The sequence below is a fragment of the Gadus chalcogrammus genome, chromosome 14 (genome assembly GCF_026213295.1).
Source record: "Gadus chalcogrammus isolate NIFS_2021 chromosome 14, NIFS_Gcha_1.0, whole genome shotgun sequence".
In the NCBI taxonomy this organism is placed as follows: domain Eukaryota; kingdom Metazoa; phylum Chordata; class Actinopteri; order Gadiformes; family Gadidae; genus Gadus; species Gadus chalcogrammus.
The window spans coordinates 6,976,087-6,996,326 of record NC_079425.1 but is presented as its reverse complement, the minus strand read 5'-3'; the positions used below and the strand labels follow the sequence as shown (position 1 = coordinate 6,996,326).

The 20,240-nt window shown below is 43.9% G+C and overlaps 2 protein-coding genes across 3 annotated transcripts; one reads left to right on the top strand and one right to left on the bottom strand.

The window, feature by feature from the left end:
* The first annotated feature begins 40 nt into the window (after positions 1–40).
* On the top strand, positions 41–11,824 carry slc7a6 (solute carrier family 7 member 6). Of its 2 annotated transcripts, none has more exons than XM_056608412.1 (10): positions 41–845; positions 3,144–3,651; positions 4,803–4,928; positions 6,369–6,513; positions 6,623–6,746; positions 7,027–7,130; positions 9,372–9,468; positions 9,783–9,932; positions 10,257–10,440; positions 10,890–11,824. In XM_056608412.1, exons 2-10 carry the CDS (start codon positions 3,162–3,164, stop codon positions 10,955–10,957), a joined length of 1,488 nt encoding a protein of 495 aa, XP_056464387.1. In that variant the 5' UTR covers positions 41–845; positions 3,144–3,161; the 3' UTR covers positions 10,958–11,824. The 2 variants fall into 2 exon arrangements, with proteins under 2 accessions (XP_056464387.1, XP_056464386.1); XM_056608411.1 differs by having other exon boundaries at positions 3,141–3,651.
* A 158-nt stretch (positions 11,825–11,982) lies between these two features.
* slc7a6os (solute carrier family 7 member 6 opposite strand) lies at positions 11,983–20,215 on the bottom strand. Its single transcript, XM_056608413.1, has 5 exons — positions 19,939–20,215; positions 18,749–19,090; positions 14,126–14,332; positions 13,391–13,523; positions 11,983–12,944 (listed from the first exon to the last, which is right to left on the bottom strand). Exons 1-5 carry the CDS (start codon positions 20,125–20,127, stop codon positions 12,805–12,807), a joined length of 1,011 nt encoding a protein of 336 aa, XP_056464388.1. The 5' UTR covers positions 20,128–20,215; the 3' UTR covers positions 11,983–12,804.
* Between the last annotated feature and the right edge of the window lie 25 nt (positions 20,216–20,240).

Sequence of the window (20,240 nt, the reverse complement as noted above, 5' to 3'; positions counted from 1 at the left end):
CCCGCAGGACCATATTCTCTCATTACATAAGCACAGGGCATTTCCTGCCTGAAGGTCAAAACCGCCCATTTTAGAACCAGTTTTTCTCCAAACCCTGTCCAGCAGTCATGAGAAACTGAATTATTTGAAAAAACAAGATTAGGATCCTCTAACTACTTTTTTTTTTCGGTTCCTCTTTCAACTCTGTGCTCTAATCTCATCACTGAATGTCACCTTTTTGGCCAAACAGAACACGTTTGTTATATATGCATACTGTTTGCTATGCCTAGGTGTTACAAGTGACAAATAATAATAAACAAAAACGATTTTTTTTTTTCATTAGAATTTAAATAGACAACACATCTATTTGGTAGGCTATACAGCATATAATTGAAACTTTGGCTATTATTCTATTCGAAAGCACAATTCGGTCCTCTTTCTGTTTCTCTGTTTTTCCGTTTGTATAACGTTTCACATGGTCCCTAGAAGGCCTGTTGTGATTGCAACACATTGTAGTGACACCTGAATGAACTTGAGGCGAGGGGTGGCTCCTGCGGGGCTTCAAACGGCTGGTTGATTCCAATGGCTGATTCCTTAAATCCTGCTTCTGGTTTCCCAAAGCCCACCAGATGAACCCGTTCATTTTACTTCTGACTTCGAATCAACACTGAGACACCTTCCTCCTCTGACAGCACCCCAGAACTGTATCGAGAAAGGTAATGGTGGGGATCACGTGACTCTGAAGGGGCTGCGCCGGTGAAGTCTTCCAGTTGTTAACGATCTGCAAGATGCCGCATACTAGTCTCTTCCCCTCCGTGTTGGCTGGCTGCCAGTACCGGTAGACGACCACCACAAACGAAAATAAGGTAGGATATCTTTAACACAACCGAACAATTGATGCTGATGGTCAGGATGAGACTTCGCATTTGTATATGTTTATGCTCAATATAAGCAGGAGGTTTTGGAGCGGCTGATATGAGACAAAGAGGATGCCTGAGAATGAGTTCACGTCTTCTGCAGCGGACGTGCACCGCATCAGATGGATAAAGGGGGCAAAACACGGAAGCTCAGCTACCCACAAGATGTAGGATATTGGATCATACATCCGACCAAAGCAACGACGGCACTTTGATCCTATTTTCCGGAGCGAACAGCCCACTGATAGGCCTACTATTACTTTTCTGAAATGGTCCAGCATTCATTTTTAGAGGGACAGGACGGTCTACACTTAAGTACCTATTAATGAGTAGAGAAGAGACACCTGCCGGAGTGATGGCGGCGGGATCAGTGGTGCTGCGGGTCGGTTTCTTTTAGGCTATCAAACGATCTGCCTGGTCTTTTGGATTAACACGCTTATGACACAAATATGCAAACAATAACGCACATATGCAAACAATAACACGAGCTCGCCTCAGGGTTTAGGATGACAGGGGAAGCCCAGCGTTGAGGCTGATTCAGCTGATCAGTTATTTTATCTCCAGACCCACGTGTAGTCTTTCTCACCGTTGTCGTAATGACGTCACCTAATGACGTCACCAAGGCAGCCAATCTAGAAATGTCTGCAAGATTTGGACATGATTTGATGCTTAACAATTGGCGTTTTTCCACTGTACTATATTGGGCCGGTTGCATTACCACTACAACTGGGCTTCCCGCTCGTGTCTTGAACAGATGACGTGCTTGTCTTGAGTCGTCGATGACACAACCACATACACTTGTATTGCTAATTTAAACCATTTATGAGTGCAGTGTTATTAAATTACTAGTGAAGGCCTACTTGTTTTTTGGTTGTAGGCCTAGCCCTTTAATTTCTTAGTGAGGTATGGAATGGCTCTCAAGTCATGAGTAAAAGCAAACGTTAGTTGTGACTACCTCTAAGCTCAAAGGCCTACAGAGGAATTTATAAGGTCACTACAAACTTTGGATGAGCCACAGAAGTGCCCTACATTAAGAACGCTTTCAGCTCACTTTTATATTTTCGTTTAACTTATCTTTGCGAATCACATGTTCTTGGGGTTTGTGGTACTTTTCTAATTTGTGCGATAGACCAAGATCAGTTGTTCCAATACCAATACCTTGAGGAACTACAAGGGAAAACAAAAATCCACAATCTTGCGTACACGTTGTTTACAGAACAACGTGTTCCTCCCTGTCCTATGATGCACATCTTGACCTAACCTCATTGCATACGCCCTTCTTATATATCGGAGGCTCATTTCGAACAGCCCTGTGACCCTGACCTTGTTTCTGGCAGGCCTCTTCCCAGTTCCCACCAGGGCCTCTATTCTCTAACACTGTCCCTCCACCTCCAGCCCCTGCCACGCTCACACTAGCATGCCAAGTGTAGGGCCCCAAAACGGGTCTGGAACCCGTGGCTCCAACAACCAGGGTTGAAATTGCTGGATTATCACAGACGTGGCACCATCAGTTTCTCTCTGTTACACTAAGGGAAAAGATATAAAAGCCACCCATGGATAACCCCCCTTTTCTCTTGTTCTGTGCCACCTTTTTTGCCTTCATGTTCTCTAGTCTACCCAGGGTGAACAACATTAGTGGACCACTAGTCTAGGAGCCCGTTTACTAGCCGGTACAGTAGTTGGTCTACTATCCGGTCTAGTCATGGGTCTACTAGCCGGTATAGTAGTTTGTCTACTATCTGGTCTACTCTCTGGTCTATTCATTGGTCTACTAGCCAGTCTAGTAGTTGTTATACTATCTGGTCTAGTCATTGGTCTATTAGCCAGTCGAATAGTTGGTCTACTAGCTAGCCAGTCTAGTAGTTGGTCTACTATCTGGTATTGTCATGGGTCTACTAGCCGGTATAGTAGTTAGTATACTATCTGGTCTATCCATGGGTCTACTAGCCGGTATTGTAGTCGGTCTACCAGCCGATTTAGAAGTCGGTATAGTAGTGAAGTTGTCAGTAAAGTAGTCTAGTAGTTCTAGTAGTAAGTCTCCTAGTCTGCCTAGTGGTTGGTGTATTTACCGGTCTAGTAGAAGCTGTTCGGACTAGACACACTATAAGATGTACTACAAACAGCTCCTCCTCTCCTCTGTCCTCGATCTAGTGGTCGGTCCAACGTGTGTCCTAGTAGTTGGTCTACTAGTTAATCCAGTAGTCTACTAGTCCTAACCGCTCCCCCCCCCCCCCCCCCTGGCAGCAGGAGGAGGATCAGCTAGCCATGGGGAAGGACGCGGAGCCCCCGCCGGAGCCCTCCGCTACCCTGCGGCCCCAGGAGCCCCAGGAGCCCCCCAAGGAGAGTATGCAGCTGAAAAAAGACATCTCCCTGCTCAACGGCGTCAGCCTCATCGTGGGCAACATGATCGGCTCGGGCATCTTCGTGTCCCCCAAGGGCGTGCTGATCTACAGCTCGTCGTACGGCCTCTCCCTGGTCATCTGGGCCATGGGCGGCCTGTTCTCCGTGGTGGGAGCCCTCTGCTACGCCGAGCTGGGCACCACCATCACCAAGTCGGGCGCGTCCTACGCCTACATCCTGGAGGCCTTCGGCGGCTTCGTGGCCTTCATCCGTCTGTGGACGTCGCTGCTCATCATCGAGCCCACCAGCCAGGCCGTCATCGCCATCACCTTCGCCAACTACCTGGTGCAGCCGCTGTTCCCCACCTGCGAGCCGCCCTACGCTGCCTCGAGGCTCATCGCGGCCGCGTGCATCTGTGAGTGGCGGGCAACGGCGGTGTTCAACCCAAGGATTACTCGTTTCTTTTTAAAGTTTCAAAAAAAGGCAATTCATGGATGTTTTTTTTTAAGGCATTAGTTTGTGTCGAGAGCATTTTGATTACAATCCTCTTTCAAGGCACATGGAAGTATACTAATTATGCTAAGTAGACTTAAATTAGAGAGATACTTCACCGGTGGGAATATGACGGTTTTATGAATTAAATAATTCACTGTCTTATAAATGTGCAAAAAAAATTGAAATACGTTCATCCTAGTCTGAAAAAAGGCAGAAAGAGTGTTTTCATGGTCTCTCTGGCTCAAAGTAGAAACCTCCAACTACCACAGTGCATTGCGCTCGCTGCCCCGCCCACCTGTCGGTCTCCCCTCATTCCCCCTCAGTACGCGAGCTCCCGCCCCCTCTCATTCCTTATTGGTTGAAAAATTTTCCACCAAAAGTGTGTTGTAGTCCTCGGCCCTTCTAGCGGGACAAGAGGTTTCTCCAGAAATGACGTCAAACGCGTCATTTGACGTCATTTCGGGAGGAAATTAGATGAGAAAAAGGGCCAAGGGGAGACTGGTTTAGACTGATATTTATTTATATATTTATTTATATTACAATAGCGATTTTATAATGATAGAACGCCGGTTCTAAATGGGTGAAGTATCCCTTTAAGTGTACATTTGGGTGTACCTTTTCTTGGGTAGTTAGTACCGTTAGTTTATGTAATGTTCTGAGGGATTTTATAACTGGTTGTAGTGAACAGTACATTATATTCCATAGTCTTAAGAGGACATGTGGTTGAGTGTTGTGAATGCTTCCAGGTTTCATGTATCAGTTATTGGGTTTGAGTCCTGACTCATTGCATCTATGCACCTTTGTTGGGGTAGCACTGTAAGTGTAGTAGTATGAGTGATAAATACACCAATTACACTAGCTTACAATACACTGCACATTAATGAGGTGTATTTGTAAACGCAAGGATCTTAGGTAGGCGGTCTTCAGAGTACAAATCTGAAATTAAACATGAACGAATAAAAGATGCACAACACACACAGTTCAACTAGACTTGACATTCTTAAGTCACCATTGAGAACGATACATATCTCTACTACAGAACATCACATTGTGTGTTTCCTCCCTCCTCAGGCTTACTGACCTTCATCAACGCAGCGTACGTGAAGTGGGGCACTCGGGTACAGGACATCTTCACCTATGCTAAGGTGGCAGCCCTCATTCTCATCATCATCACTGGCATCGTCAAGTTGGGCCAGGGTGAGCAAATCCAACCGTCATTCATTTGTCCATCATACAGTCCCTGGCCCATACTGGCGCCATTAACCTTCACTTACTTTTACCAGAGACAATATGTAAAAAATGTTGAATGTATGTAGGTTTTTCTTCGCCCCTTGAAGACATCACAACTTTCAGTCATCATTACATAGATACATTTAGATCTATGTAAAATAGATACATCCAAATTCATCTTGCCGTTAATTAAACTACCTTCTTACTTGTCACCATCATTTGTGTCAAGCATAGGGAGGCCTTCATGTGAGCTGGACATTGTGGTGCAAACCTCAAACCCTTAGAGGGGGAGTTGACAAAATGTCACACATTGAGGCTACCATTGGGGTAGAGTGTGTGTGTGTGTGTGTGTGTGTGTGTGTGTGTGTGTGTGTGTGTGTGTGTGTGTGTGTGTGTGTGTGTGTGTGTGTCTGTGTCTGTGTCTGTGTCTGTGTCTGTGTCTGTGTCTGTGTCTGTGTCTCTGTGGTTTTAAAAATGAGGGAGGAAGGACTGCGTGCTTGGTTGCCATTGGCCTGCATGCACTGTTGGTGTATGGTGGCATAAGAATATGAGACACGAGTTGTTTCAAGGGGGTTTTGGTGAACTACAAAATAGTAGGGAGGGATAGTTATGTGAATAAAATTGATACAAAGCCCACCAGTGGCATCACTGTAATTTGAAAGCTGGTGGGAAGCTTGTCGATGGACTACAAGGGCAGAAGGAAAGGATGCCAAGCCCATTAGTCAAATCAGGCCTACTATTGATTTGTAAAAATAAATAACAAAATCTGGGCCTATTTTTGCCCTCAATGACTGAAGTTATTGGTTGTAATTTAGCTATGTTTATTTTCAGTGACAAAGACTCAAGACCAGAAGTAATGCCATTTAAAATGCATCATGCTCTGAATCATTCACCCTTTCCACAATATCAAACAGAACGGTCAGAGCAACAAAACTAAAGAACATTATTTCAAACAACCTGATCTATAGGCATGGTGCCTAGCAAGGAATGTCGTATTGCAGCACCAACGTGAACTTGACACTCGTCGTGGTGTTTGGTTGCCCTATCAAGATTGAGATTGGTATGCAGAGAATTTTTTTAATTTTTTTTGGGGGGCCCTGATTGGCCCGGGCCCGTACGCGCCCGCATAACCTGCTTACCGATAGTTACGCCACTGCCGCTAACATTTCTGGTTGCTAACTGCCTACCTTTCTGACCGGCTCTCATGTTCCTACCTGTGTCTCGTTCCTCCATTCTGCCATTTGCACAGCCTATATGTAGGCTGGTCAAATAGAAGAATAGATTTAGACAAATATTGGATATACCGTCATAATTGGAGAATCTTCATTTTTATTTTGTATCTCATGACCTATACAGCTGTTTTCAGATTTTCTTAATTTCTGTGTCTAATTTTTGTGCCACCACCAGGTTACACGGCCAACTTTGAGTCCTCCTTCGAGGGTTCCTCCAAAGACCCAGGCGATATCGCCCTGGCCCTCTACTCTGCCCTGTTCTCCTACTCGGGCTGGGACACCCTCAACTTTGTGACCGAGGAGATCAAGAACCCTGAAAGGTGCACATCTTCCCACACCGTCAGCATAAGGGTAACGTTTGTTTGTCGTACATCTTGGGCGTTTCTCCAAATGCAACGTCAACTAAAGGATCACATGCGTGTCTCACAGGAATCTGCCCCTGGCAATCGCCATCTCCATGCCTATAGTCACCGTCATCTATATCCTGACCAACATAGCTTATTACGCTGTTCTGGACATGAGCGCTATACTGGCTAGTGATGCTGTGGCTGTGGTCAGTATGGAGTTTATATTTGTGTGTGCACACATACATTACATATTTTGCTGGAACATGTATATCATCAAAAAAGAGGCATGTACTCTATATAGCTTTTATATAATTTAACGTAAATATCTGCTATTTTTACGTCAAATTCACATATGCAAGTAAATCGAAGTCAAAGTAACGTGAAAAAAAGATGCTTGGCAAACCCAACTCTTCCTCTGTTAAAGCTAATATCTGAAATGAGACTCCAATGCTGACTAAGGGATGTGGTTGTGTTGTTGTCGACCAGACGTTTGCCGACCAAACTCTAGGGGTGATGAGCTGGATCATCCCCATTGCTGTAGCCCTGTCCTGCTACGGAGGTCTCAACGCCTCTATCATCGCTGCCTCCAGGTAAACACAACTCCACCCTAGGTTTTTGGGCACCTCCATTATTATTTTTTAATGGGTGGGCTTGGGAAACCCTTGTTCGTAATGAACTGATATTCCTTCCCCCGAGCGCTGATTGGTCCTATCCTTTTTACATTTTTGGAAAAGGCGTGAATGGGTTAACCTGTGTAGGAACCCCATTGGGGGGGTCTCAAAGGGTTTTTGTTTCATTTACAGGGTTTACCGGCATGCTACAAGTATGGCTACAAACCTGGTACCGCCTGAGAGCAAAACAATTTCAGAAACAATGTCACACCAATGTTTCAAAGATGAAGGCAAGCTTAAAGCTATTTTCTATTGATATTATTTGAGTGCTTGTTTGTTAAAGCACTTTTGTTTCCCATTTGAAAGATCAAATTCTACTGGCATGCTACAAAAAACACACCCAACACAAATGCCTTTCACTCTTACAGATTAACAGATTAATTTAAGAGAAGAAAATAGTCTGCATCCAACTTCCCTCAACCTCATTATGAAAGATTAAAACATTATAAAAACACTTTTCCCTGCAGTTCTAGCAACCAGATAAACCCAAAAGACCTTAGAAAATATGTAATGTATATTTATGAAGCGTTCAAATACCCCAAATCTAGTAACGGGCTATAGGTATCATCAAATGTTGTATTTTTCAAAAAGGTTTGCTGCCAAGTACATAGGTGTTTCTTTATCCGAAGACTAGAGTTATTTTAACTAAGTAAACAGTCATTTTGGATATTCTCGGGAAATAGATTTAAGTAAATATTTAATCACAGCGCTCAACTGGTTCTTTGCACCTTGACCAAGAGTCTGCTGCATATCCATCTTCTCTCAAATCTTCAGCTGAAAGTAATAAGGAAACTTTATTGATCCCTTAGAAGATATAAGAGGATGAGTCACGGGCAGAAATAAGACATCAAGAGTAAATCTAGAAACCACACACAGGATGCAAGCATTGGGCAACATGCAAAATCATCTCTATAGGATGTGGCACAGACTCCTATGCATCAGTAAACTACTTCATGCAATCCATCACATACTAAAGAAGGCAAAACTATGAATCCTAATTTAGCAGCCATTAGGGCAGTATCTTGCAACGTGACCTGGTCTGAAAGCAAATGTAATACAGGCCTCTGAACCATCTATAGCTGCTGGCTGTGGGCCTAGGCGTTAGACATTACCATTTAGCATTGCAGATGTGTTTACACAAAGGGACTTGTTGATTTTAAATGCATGTCTTCCAATAGGCAGTTAGAGGTAACTCAGTGAGGGTGACCATTGCAAAAACAACCAAACTGAATAAAACATGCTGTCATGCTTAATGACCCCCAATATGTTACACACATGGCTGGACCACCAGTTCCTGGCTGCTGTCCTGGATTTCACAGTGTAATAAATGGACTGAACTGAACTAATAATCATTAGGCCTGTAGAAGAGTTCACCATTCCTGAGGAAGGAGCTGGTCTGTCTTCACACAACCCCTTAATGCCATGAAGATAAAGAGGACCTGCCCCCAGTGTTGTCGTCGCTGTGCAAATGTGTTGCGTTCCAGAAGTGCTTCAATAAATCCGCCTAGGAATTGGTAAAAAAATAATAATAAGAGCATCATAGCTTAGCTAAGCATAATGCAACCTCATCTTCACAATCAAATGCTAAATTAAACCAAGCTAAGACATGGCATAAAGACAAAGGTGAACGGGATAATGTGCTTGTAACCATAACCGCACTGGGATTCTCAGGCATATCCATCTGTTATTTTGTGGGCTCTTTGTCTGATGGCCGTACCGTACAGTGTTGTCCTGGGCTCGGTCTTCCATGAAATGAGCTCAGAACAATGAAACCACACATGAGCAATGCAGAGTATCAGAGGTCTAGTGGTGGTACACACTCACACACACACACACACACACACGGAACGCATAGACACAAGCACACAAAATCGGATTTAGACCATCCTATTTTACTGTCACATGATCACACATGAACTTTGGGGCTGTGCTGCAGGGGTTGCGCCACACTTTTTTAAAGCGCATTTGATTATTTGAATGAATTGTGTTATTTGTTTGCAAGAACTTGCTGTTTCACTACACCTCCATATTATTTTTGCTTTAATAGCTTCTAATAATCTTTATATTTCTAACATGTATGTTTTAGTATTTGGTTCCTATTGTCTTGATAATATTTATATCAATACATTCTTCTCATTGATTCGATTCTCATCTGGCCAGGTTGTTCTTTGTGGGGGCGCGTGAGGGCCACCTGCCTGACGCTCTGTCCATGATCCACGTGGAGAGATTCACTCCCGTCCCCGCGCTGCTCTTCAATGTAAGACGATCGACCTGTGTGTACAGGGGTCCTCTGCATTCAGGCTACATTCACCTCGTCACAAGTTATTATGTTATTATGACATTAGCACGGGCTGTCTCGGTATTAAATATTTACTAGAGTTAAAGTAGGATGTAAGGTGAATACATATTTACAATGCATTCTTGTTCAATCGCGACGTTCATGTCATTGTCAATCTTTACCTATTACTTATCTACTTCTAAATAACTATTTCATCTCTTGAGTCATAAATCAACATAAAAAATGAAACGTTTCAGTCGTTGACGTCTCTCCTGGTCCTGTGTGGTCCTTAGTGTGTCATGGCGCTGGTCTACCTGACGGTGAAGGACGTGTTTCAGCTCATCAACTACTACAGCTTCAGCTACTGGTTCTTCATGGGCTTGTCCATCGCGGGGCAGCTCTACCTCCGCTGGAAGGAGCCTGACAGGCCCCGGCCGCTCAAGGTGACCCCCTAGTGGACAGAACGTGTAACATGTGATCCGAGGTCATTTTGACCGATACTGCCTTTGTGTGCCAAACCATCTCAACCATTATTTTGCAAAAACGTGTATTAATTTCAGTTATCAATCAGTTATGTTTGATCTAATGATGAAGAAAACATTTAAAGTCATGTCATCACTTTAACATCTTATTCACTCAGATGGGAACTTAAGGACATTTTCTAAATGATTAAACTCCAACAACAATCTTTATTGGTACCGTACGTATATGAGTGATAAGTGATTGCTTTTATACATAACTTTGACCTTTGCTCCTCTCTCCTGCAGTTGTCCTTGCTGTACCCGGTTGTGTTCTGTATGTGCTCAGTCTTCCTGGTGGCGGTTCCGCTCTACTGTGACACCATCAATTCTTTGATTGGCATTGGGATCGCCCTATCGGGAGTGCCCGTCTACTTTATAGGGATCCACCTGCCTGCATCCAAACGTCCGGCCTTCATCAGCAAACTGCTGCGTAAGTTTACACGATTTGGTTTGACGGTAGCATTATGTTAAAGTGGTAGTGTTCTTTGGAACTACTTAGATGGGAATGAATATGACGGCCAATTTAAACTTGTTTTAAATAGCCGCCATCGGGGCACCAGGTGGGTGTCAACGTCATCTACATGTTCATTTTAAATAAATCATCAACTTCATAATGATCACCCTCACAACATCAACTGACTTTCGGTACTCCGCTCAGAATCCGTAGACGTTTATTGAAGTGGGATTTCTATACAGTCAATATTTGCAACCCAACACTAGACCCACTAACTGTAAATGGAACAAATGTATCACATGGGGTATTGTTTACTTGTTTATATCATGCGCCAAACTTTTACCCAGCAGACAATGTTATTATAGATGGATATAATTAAGAACGCATATTTGTGTAATGACTTTTCTCTCTCTCTCTCATTTCAGACTCGGTCACCCATTTCACCCAATATTCATGTTTCTGTGTGCTCACAGAGCTGGACAAAACTGATTAGCGCCTATACATTTCATACACTGTAAAACTACTTGACCACGTCACTGTACTACATTTACCGCCTCTGGCATCAGAGATGAACAACCAAAAGGGGAGAAGTTACTACTATACTTATTTTCTGTCAACTATGCTGAATTCTTCGTAATTGATTAAATGGATGTTTACAAATGATACAGTACAATTGTGTACACTCCTTTTTATTATGTGGCTATCTTATTATCCCATTATAGTAATATAACAATGACAATTTTAAATGTTAGATATTTTTTGTATTACATCTGCTGAAGAATATGCATTTGACTCGTGTATGCCACTCGTGGCCTGTTCAGTGCTATTGAATCATGACAAATATGATCAAGGGTCGGGCAACAACTCAATTATATATACATTTTTTTGGAAATGTATGCATTTGACTTTACAATCGAGACAATTTCGATTTTAGATAGTGTGCATCATGTGTGGTGTATGAATAGGTTGAGATGGAATGCACGTTTATCAGATAAAGTAATTCATTGAAAAGGGTTCAGGATGCTATTTTCGGCTTCCTAGACAAATGAAGGACAGGATGAATGGATATTAACATTGATTCCAGCTATGTAATATAGGCAAAATGTTCTCCAGCTGTTCTTACCCTTCTGAAATTTGTTCTTTGTACCATTTTTAAAACGTTAAATATTTAAGTTAATATAAAAGGGATTTGTGATTCATAAATCACCTTGGTTTACTCAGGCACCAACCACACCGATATATTTAGCATACTTTCAATACTGCAATTTTGTTTGGCTTCACTCTTTGTAATCTACTAAAATTGTATGTAAGCAAATGCAATTAAACCAACTTTAATCCATCCTTGTTTGGATCATTATTACGTTCCCCTATAGTTCCGCCTATTCAAATTTTAATTCCTTATCACTTTGGACTGAAAAACAATCAGGGCCAACTTTCAATAATTTAAGACACCTATGTAGAATTTGAATTGGTAAATCATATTTTAAGCAGATGTATCCAAAGATTAACATTGACAGGTTCAAATGTTTTACGTTTATTTTGAAAGCTTTGTTTTTATACACATCTACATATTTACAAAAAAAAAGTTATTTAATCCAACAAGCATTCAGAGAGCAACCCAATCATGAACAAAGGGAATGTTAAAAATAAACTGCACCACACTTTCATAAGTGCACAACCTACCCCACGCTTACATTTATACACGCACACACACACCACCATGCACAAAAACGGCTGGAAAACCTTAAACCGCAAACAGGCGTTGCCCATGACTTCTCACTAACTTAAGTGTTTAACTGCACAAAGCATACAAGGCATACCACGCAAATGTGCAACAAATCTAACACACTTCAACTTCACACACAAATCACACACACAAATTTCACTCCACCATACATTTAAGACACTGTGGACCCTTTCTTTGAAATAACACCCTTACTCTTAATCCCTCGGTGTAGAAGAGGGAAATGTATAGCCGGTCAGGTTGTTAAATAAAATGCATTGCTCTTCCAACTGCTCAACTTCTATTATCGTCATGTAGCGCACAATAGTGCAACTGTCACCCTCTTTTGCATGCAGGTCTTTTAAAGTGGTAGTTCTGCAAACATCGGTTTCTGGCATACAACGTTGCTCAGGACACTTTCCTACAGTACTTCATTTGGCTTTTTCGTTTTTCAAGTTACATTTTCCAACAATCACAGTGCTACACATCGCTCGCTATGTCGGGCAATGGTCATTCACAAAAAGAGCAGAAAAGGTGTTATTTCAGAAGAAAAGGTGCCAGGAACATCCACTGATGGAAACGGAGGGGGGGAGGGGGGTGGCAGGCACACACTGCGATCAATTAGAGTCACACTTGTCATCGTCTTCGTCGTCGTCTTCGTCTTGTTTCTCGCCATGCCCACCGAGCTCCCGCAGCACCTGCCTCTGGTAGTTCTCCCAGCTCCTACTGCTGTAGGAGTGCTCCTCCTCCCAGTACCCTAGAAATACCACAAGCACTCCGGGTGACCCAGGGCCCGACACGCAGTGCATGGCCCGAGATGAAAGAACGGACCACACCGGTCTGCTGAGGCGACCGGTGTGACCGTCTCCCTGGCTTCACTAAAACAACTGTTGTAAACATCATCTGCCGAAATGACGACAGCTGCCAGCCTCGTTCGTGCACTAAATCAAACAGACTTGTGACTTTGGATCTAATGCTTGTGGTCGGGCAGAGGAAGTGGAACCATCGTCATGCCAAGATGGGTTTTTCCACTGGTTGTCTGATTCAGCTAGTAATGACCTTCAATGTTCTCCGTTTTGTCATAAGCAGACGCTTGAATTTACACAACCGTCTGCTACTTTTCACGTACGTTTCATTAACCCGTCAGCCTAATACAACACAATCAGCCACATGGGGAAGTGAGCCGAGCCGAACCCAACATACCAACGTAGCGCTCCTCTCGATCGCTGTCACCGTCGTTGTCGCTGTCCGGGTAGTCGTTCCTCCAGTTGCCCTCTTCGTTCTCATCATCCTCGTCTTCGTACACCTGCTCCTCGTTGACCACCAGCTCGGGCACCTGGGGAGGAAGGAAGTCAGTTTAGCGGCATCGGCTTCAAGCTCCCCACCACGCCGTGAAACCGAAACCACTGGGGTTTTGAATCGGCGCTGCAGCCGAGCAGATAACCGTGTGGTCTGGTTAGAGCAGGTGCTTTCAGGGGGGGGGGGCGGGATAGAAATCTAACAGTCACATTTTAAAGGGTACATAATCCAACCTCTTGCATAGTGTGATGTAGTATTAATACACTCTCAAGGTGATGTTATGTTAGTCCATGGATTAATAAACATTGTTAATTGACTTTTTGAAGGCATTACTCTGAATGGGGTTAGTGATGCCAGTGGCCTCAAGGAAGGCTAAAAGATGCCTAGTAATTCCAGTTTACATTTTTTTTTTTTTATACGGTTTAAAACAGACCATAACTGTTTTATGAACTCAAATACTCGGGACACTCACTCCACTCATTCCAGATGGCACCAAATTCACCACTCAACCACCCGCCTGTCCATCCCTCCGTCCGTCCAGCTAGCAAGCCATCCACTCGTCCATCATTCCAACTAGCCATCCATCCGCCCATCCATCCACCCGTCCGTCCGTGTCCGTCCACCCGTCCGTCCACACACCAGCTCTCCCTCGTCGCCGTAGGCCCGGATGGACAGGATGTCCTGGATCCAGCCGGCCTGAGCCGTCTCCTGGTAGTAGAGGTCGTAGACGTAGTCGTTCTCCTGCTCGCGATGCTCCGCCCCCAGGCCCGCGCCGGACACGCTCAGGCGCTCCCGGAGCATCTTCATGTTGTTGCAGAGGATGACCTCCGGGTCTGGCGACACGTTCTGGGAGGGAGACACGCCAAACAGGTAAACAACAACAACAACAAAAGAGTAGGGCTGGCCCGAATTATTCGAATACTCGTTCGCAAAATTATTATTCAAAGCTTAAATCAGTATTCGGAGCTTCGTTCTTTTTTTTTTTAATGTACCTGATGTAGGGATCTCGGGAGGAAAAGTAATGCTTAGCGAAATGCTAACCTTAGCTTAGTTGTTTGTTTACGTTCGCTGTACAGCGCTGTACCAATCATCTGTGACTGGCTTGCTGCAGAGCGTGAGCGTCTTGGAATACCCGGTCAATATAATAGATATAATATGGACACATAAGGCAATCAATAATTATATGTGCATTCAGCCATTATGTGCATTCAGCATTTGTTATGGATTTATTGATTTGTTGTACAAATTCCCTGAAAAGATGCACCTTCCAGGATGAATTGAAAAGCTCCCGTAAGGGCTGAGATGGCAGAGGACAGCTGATTTGGAACGGAACAACAGCTGTTCGCTTTCATGGGGGAAAAAGTAAGGAACTTCAACCTACTGAGGCCTACTAATTAACTTTCAAAAGCTATTTAATCTTCAACAAATATGCAGATACTTTCAAAATCGGTTCCAGGGAGTATATAGGGATTATTTATGTTGTTTTTGATGGTGTTTTTTAGTATTCGAATATTCACTCGGAAAAACCAACGAGTATTCTAAGTCTGAAAAATGGCATTCGGGCCTGCCCTAATGGTAATTAAACATTAAAACACCTGCGGTTTATAGGCCAGTGCGGCATATAGTGCGGAAAATACGGTAGCTCTTTTATTGACCAAGTAATGTGGTAGCGTCGACACATGTTACTTTCTCTCAAGCATTTCTGCCGTACCAGCGCAGCGGAGCTTTATGCTGCACTCTGAAATAAAACTGCTTAGGATCGTTTAGTGACGCCTCCGCCAGTGTTGCCAGAATGGGCCAGATATCCCGCTCAATCGAGCAACACTGGCTTTCCCCATGATGCCAGAGGGAGGGTTATTTTCATTTTGAAATAATCTTAATTATAATGTGCATTTGAATAGTACTTATGGCAAATTCTAATCTTATAGACAATAATACAGTTTTTCTCCTTTTCGGATGGGATCTGGTAAAAACCTAACCCCGGCTTCAAATACATCCAATCGCACAGCAATTATCTGGCATATCATTTACTTCAAAATACCAACTTTCGTTCGTATGGTAAAACTGGCAACGTCCTGGCAGATCCTTGATTAGGTTACTAAGTTGCTAGAGAACGTTGTTCTTGCCCGCCAGCCAGTCTTCGTGACTTCAAGTGCAAAGTATAAATAGAGCCACCGGTTGACCTCTTTACGTCACTAGCAACAACAAACTCAGGCGGCTGTAGCATTCGAGAACGATTTTTTCAGTAGACAGCCGTCTGTTCACTTTGGGTCCATTTCTCCGATGCTCCATTGTTCCGTCCTCTCGGTCATATGCAGACTCCTCCGCCGGCGGAGCAGCGGGAGGAGTCCAGCCGGAGGAGTCCGCATACGACCGAGAAGACGGAACAATGGAGCGTCGGAGAAATGGACCCGAAGTGAACTGACAGCTGTCCCGCATACCGGCAACAATCCCTTTCTCCTCTATGTCGTGTTTAAACATGGTCTTCAGAGAGTCAAAGCCAAAGTTCCTTACCCCAATTCCTTCTCCACCATGGCCGAGATAAACCTCACTGCGAGTCTTTACTAGTTGCTGAAGTACCAGAGAGTCTGAGAACCTGACGCAGTCTTTAAGATTCATAATATCAGAGAATATCCCCGTCAGTTTGGCTGCGGCGCAATGAATGAATAAAGATCGTAAAAAAAACTTTTATTTTGACAGATTTGCCCGAAGTTACTACTTTACAACCTTGTTGATGACCAACATTCACGGAGAGCCCTCTCCATAGCCGGAGAGCATCCAATATTTTTTAACTATCCGTCGACGCCGTGGACCTATTGGTCGACGCAACGGAGACGGCAAGGGCTGTGATTGGTCCACAAATTCATTTCCGGAATCACTTCTCCGGTTTGGCTTTGCACCTTAATTACTTGTACATTGTTTACATTGCACCTTAAGGACCAATAAAACTCCAAATAAGATTTGAAAAGCTTTGGACGTTTATTTACAACACTGCTTACATGGTTTGTAGTCAACATATGAGATGTTAACGCTATGTACGCCACATTTACGTACCGCGGTACACATTTGTAACCACTCCGAAGTGCCTGTACCGTGACGGTTCGGTACAAATACATGTACCGTTATACCCCTACTTGATAATAACTAAAACTATCTGAGCCCGAGCTACTGTACAGGACACCACACGCGTGTAGGTTAATAATTTTTTTTTTTTAATATTAAATAACTTTTGATCCGTAATTGGTGCGATTGTAGTCCTTACAGAAGCTTTTTTATCCAGCTTGGAACTTGTGCTTATTTTTGGGGTCTTTATGCAATAAATAAACCCACCCTGAGATCCAAGAATGATAGTCTATGTCCTTAATTAATACATGCTCCCGTAAGGGCTGAGATGACTGAGAGGACAGCTGATTTGGAACGGAACTACAGCTGGTCGCTTTCACGGGGAAAAAGTAAGGAACTCCAACTTACTTAGGCCTACTAATTAACGTTCAAAAGCTATTAAATCTTCAAGAAAAATGCAGATACTGTCAAAATCGGTTCCAGGGAGTATATAGGGATTATTAACGTTGTTTTCGATGGTGTGTTTTTATGGAACGATTATTCGAATACTCGCTCGGAAAAACCAACGAGTATTCAATGCCTGATGAATGGTATTCGGGCCAGCCCTAGTTTGCAAAGACACAACCGGACTCGTTCATTCACTAAACTGACACACGTAACCGCTCGATCTCCTCGCTCGTCCTCTCACTCGCTGAAGTCACTCACACACTGCCATTCTCGCGCACACACATACGCTACTCATCACCTCCATCACCTACAAGGCCCTCAACAGCCTAGCCCCCCCCTACCTTGCCGACCTCCTCCATCACCACGCCCCCTCCCGATTCCTCAGGTCCAATTCTGCCAACCTGCTACAAGTTCCACGGACTGAGCGACGGACTTGTGGTGATCGGGCCTTCTCAGTTGCTGCCCCCACCCTTTGGAATTCACTCCCCTCCCACATCAAAGTCTCTCCAACCCTCTCTTCTTTCAAATCTGCCCTCAAAACATACCTTTTCACACTAGCCTTCCCCACCTAACTCCCACCTTATTCCTCATGTTTAACCTCTGTTTTGCTTTTATTCCTATTCTGTTTTACATAGTTTTGATAGGGCAATATGTAAAGCGTCTTAGAGTACCATATTAAGCGCTATATACATTTTATTTATTATTATTATTACTCGCGTAATAGAAGCGTAGTGTGTACTGAATGCATGTCGATGATACACTTCTTATAAGGGGTAACTACATTGGCACGACACTGGCTTCCTCCATCCTCTTCTTACCTTTTTAAATAAATTGCCGTCTCTCGTTTTCCAACGGCGACAACAAAATGACTATCGTTTCCTTATACTTCCGGATCAAGGCCCCCGGGAAAAACCTCGAGCATGCGCAGAACGCAAAATCCGAGTCCATGCGATCCAATCCGTTACATGCACTCTTAATTCGACTAACAATCGAATAATCTAGGTGTCTTAATACGACTATGAGTAACTCGATTCGATTATAGTCCGACTAAAGTGTATACATGCATCTTAATAATCCAGTCATAGTTGGATTAAGCCAATAATTCATCTTCTTGATTGTCATGTAAACGTACTGAATGGCTGTTGAAAGGAGTGCTACTGCCCGACAGTTTTTCTTGGAGGCCCCTTCTCCACGGCAGGTAAGCACACGGGGCTCATACCCCTGATCTTGTTTTAAGGCCACCGCGTCAGAGTGCTTAAGTCAGAGCATGTACATAGCGGTTGACTACGAGTGTCTTTCTTGCATAAAAATAACTTTCAAATGACAATCAAACTACATAAACACCTAATAAGATGTGTGAATATTTTGAAAATATCACCACAGCATTGCTATACTGCTATAAATCCCACTTTGAGTTTTGAGGTTGGCCACTTATTAGTGGAAAACAAGCCCTTCTCAGTCTGAAAAATTACACGTCAAACTTGGACAAAATACATAAACATAAACACCCTGGTCATCATATTGCCCAAGCCTAACACACACAAAAGTAATTCAGGGATGGAGAAGAATATCACCGTTGTCATTTTTTGGATGGATGGATCCGCGAATAATCCAATTCAGACACCAAAGGGTGACTAGGTTAAGACACCCTATGGACTCTATTACAACATCTCCTTCGCGTCAGAAAACACTGACAGGATAGAGAAAGTAAAATACAGAAGCAGGCCCAGTGGCATCCTCCCTAGAGCTCACCTTGTCCGGCTTCCCCTGGTCCTCCTCATGCTCACACAGCAGGTCCACCACCTGCAGCTTCCCCAGAGCCCAGGCCTTCTCCTTCAGCTCCTCGCCGTCGGCGGTGGCGGCAGCGTCGACTTCGTCCCCGCGGCCCACGGGCTCTGCGGGCCGCCCCTCTGCGGCCGACAGTCCGGCGCGGTGGCTGGAGAGGATGCGGTAGCGCTCCTCCCTTCGCGTGCTCCACTTGGCACTGCGCAGGTCTCCGACAACGCGCTGAGAGCTGGTGGCGGAGGGCCGCAGGGCGTGGGCCACGCGGGGGCGGGCCAGCGCCTCGCGCACCTGGGCCTGGACCGGTGCATCCTGGGAGGAGTCACACGGTGACACATTAGGCCTCCTGCCCGACTATTTATTCTTATTTTGAACATTTGATTCTATCTGAATAACATTAGTGTTATCACACAGTTTCGAATATTTCTTGAGTTTCTGTGAATGCAACATAATGATGACATCGCATTAATATTGTTACGTCGTAAATTATATAAGGCCAATTATATGTATTCAACAGTAATAAAAAGGCACAGGTCAGGTATACAGGTCTCAAGATCCAGGTTACCAAATACAAATTGATGACAGCATCGTCAGCCAATCAGACAACCTCATCTGACGGTAGTATAAAAATATATATAAAGTGTTTGCGTTCTCTAAATAATTAACCTACATGTGAATATATATTCAGTTAAGCATTGAATAATGACGGATAAAAAAATATGTTCATTTCTTAGAAAACTCAATAATTGAGCTTTGTTTAGCTTTGTTCTTTCATCTGTGTCCATTTTAAAGGTTTGGTCAAATGTACTATTTTTTATATATATATAGATATATATAGATATTTAGGAATCTACTTTATTCATTGAGGACCGGAATGTCGACATCTAAAAAGAAAAAGATCTCTACAGAAGGAAAAAAGGGCTAATGAGAAAGGCTAACAGCGTTAGCTCTTATGAACGCTAGCTAAAGAGTCCGCCACCCAGCACAATTAGACTTTAAACAGGGTGGGCCACGAACGGCGTAAAAAGGCGTCCATGTGCTCAAACATTTGTAAACCGTTTAAACGTATCATGGTCTTCTCCAAACAACGCCACGAATCTCTTCCTAAAGCTAACGACGTGATGGCGTTTTCTGAACCAAGGGGCCTCCCTCCTGCTCACCTGGGTCGCTACAGTCGCCACGAGTTTGAAGACCGTGTTGTCCACCTCGGCTTCACCGGGCTCCGGAACCGTTTCCCCCGGGGTCTGCGAGCTCTCTGGTCGGATGCGCTTGCAAGCCAACAACAGAGCGTCGGCGGGATCCGTTCCCCGCTTTCTCTTCACTCGCAGGATCGTCGTGTTTGGGTCCATGTTGTTTGCCTATGTCTCTCGCTATCTGTTGTGACGCTGTCTTTCTGCTTGCCGGAAAAAAGGCTACGTATGTCGCGAAAGAAATACAACATGGGGGTGGGGCCAATAATCTG

Excerpts from the sequence above, each read along its gene's own strand:
- slc7a6os (XM_056608413.1), bottom strand. The coding sequence starts at position 20,127 with ATGGACCCAAACACGACGATCCTGCGAGTGAAGAGAAAGCGGGGAACG. Across the intron at positions 19,091-19,938 it reads TGGCGACTGTAGCGACCCAG|GATGCACCGGTCCAGGCCCA; the intron begins GTGAGCAGGAGG and ends GACTCCTCCCAG. Across the intron at positions 12,945-13,390 it reads TCGAGAGGAGCGCTACGTTG|GGTACTGGGAGGAGGAGCAC; the intron begins GTATGTTGGGTT and ends TGGTATTTCTAG.
- slc7a6 (XM_056608412.1), top strand. The coding sequence starts at position 3,162 with ATGGGGAAGGACGCGGAGCCCCCGCCGGAGCCCTCCGCTACCCTGCGG. Across the intron at positions 4,929-6,368 it reads CATCGTCAAGTTGGGCCAGG|GTTACACGGCCAACTTTGAG; the intron begins GTGAGCAAATCC and ends TGCCACCACCAG. Across the intron at positions 6,747-7,026 it reads CTAGTGATGCTGTGGCTGTG|ACGTTTGCCGACCAAACTCT; the intron begins GTCAGTATGGAG and ends GTTGTCGACCAG.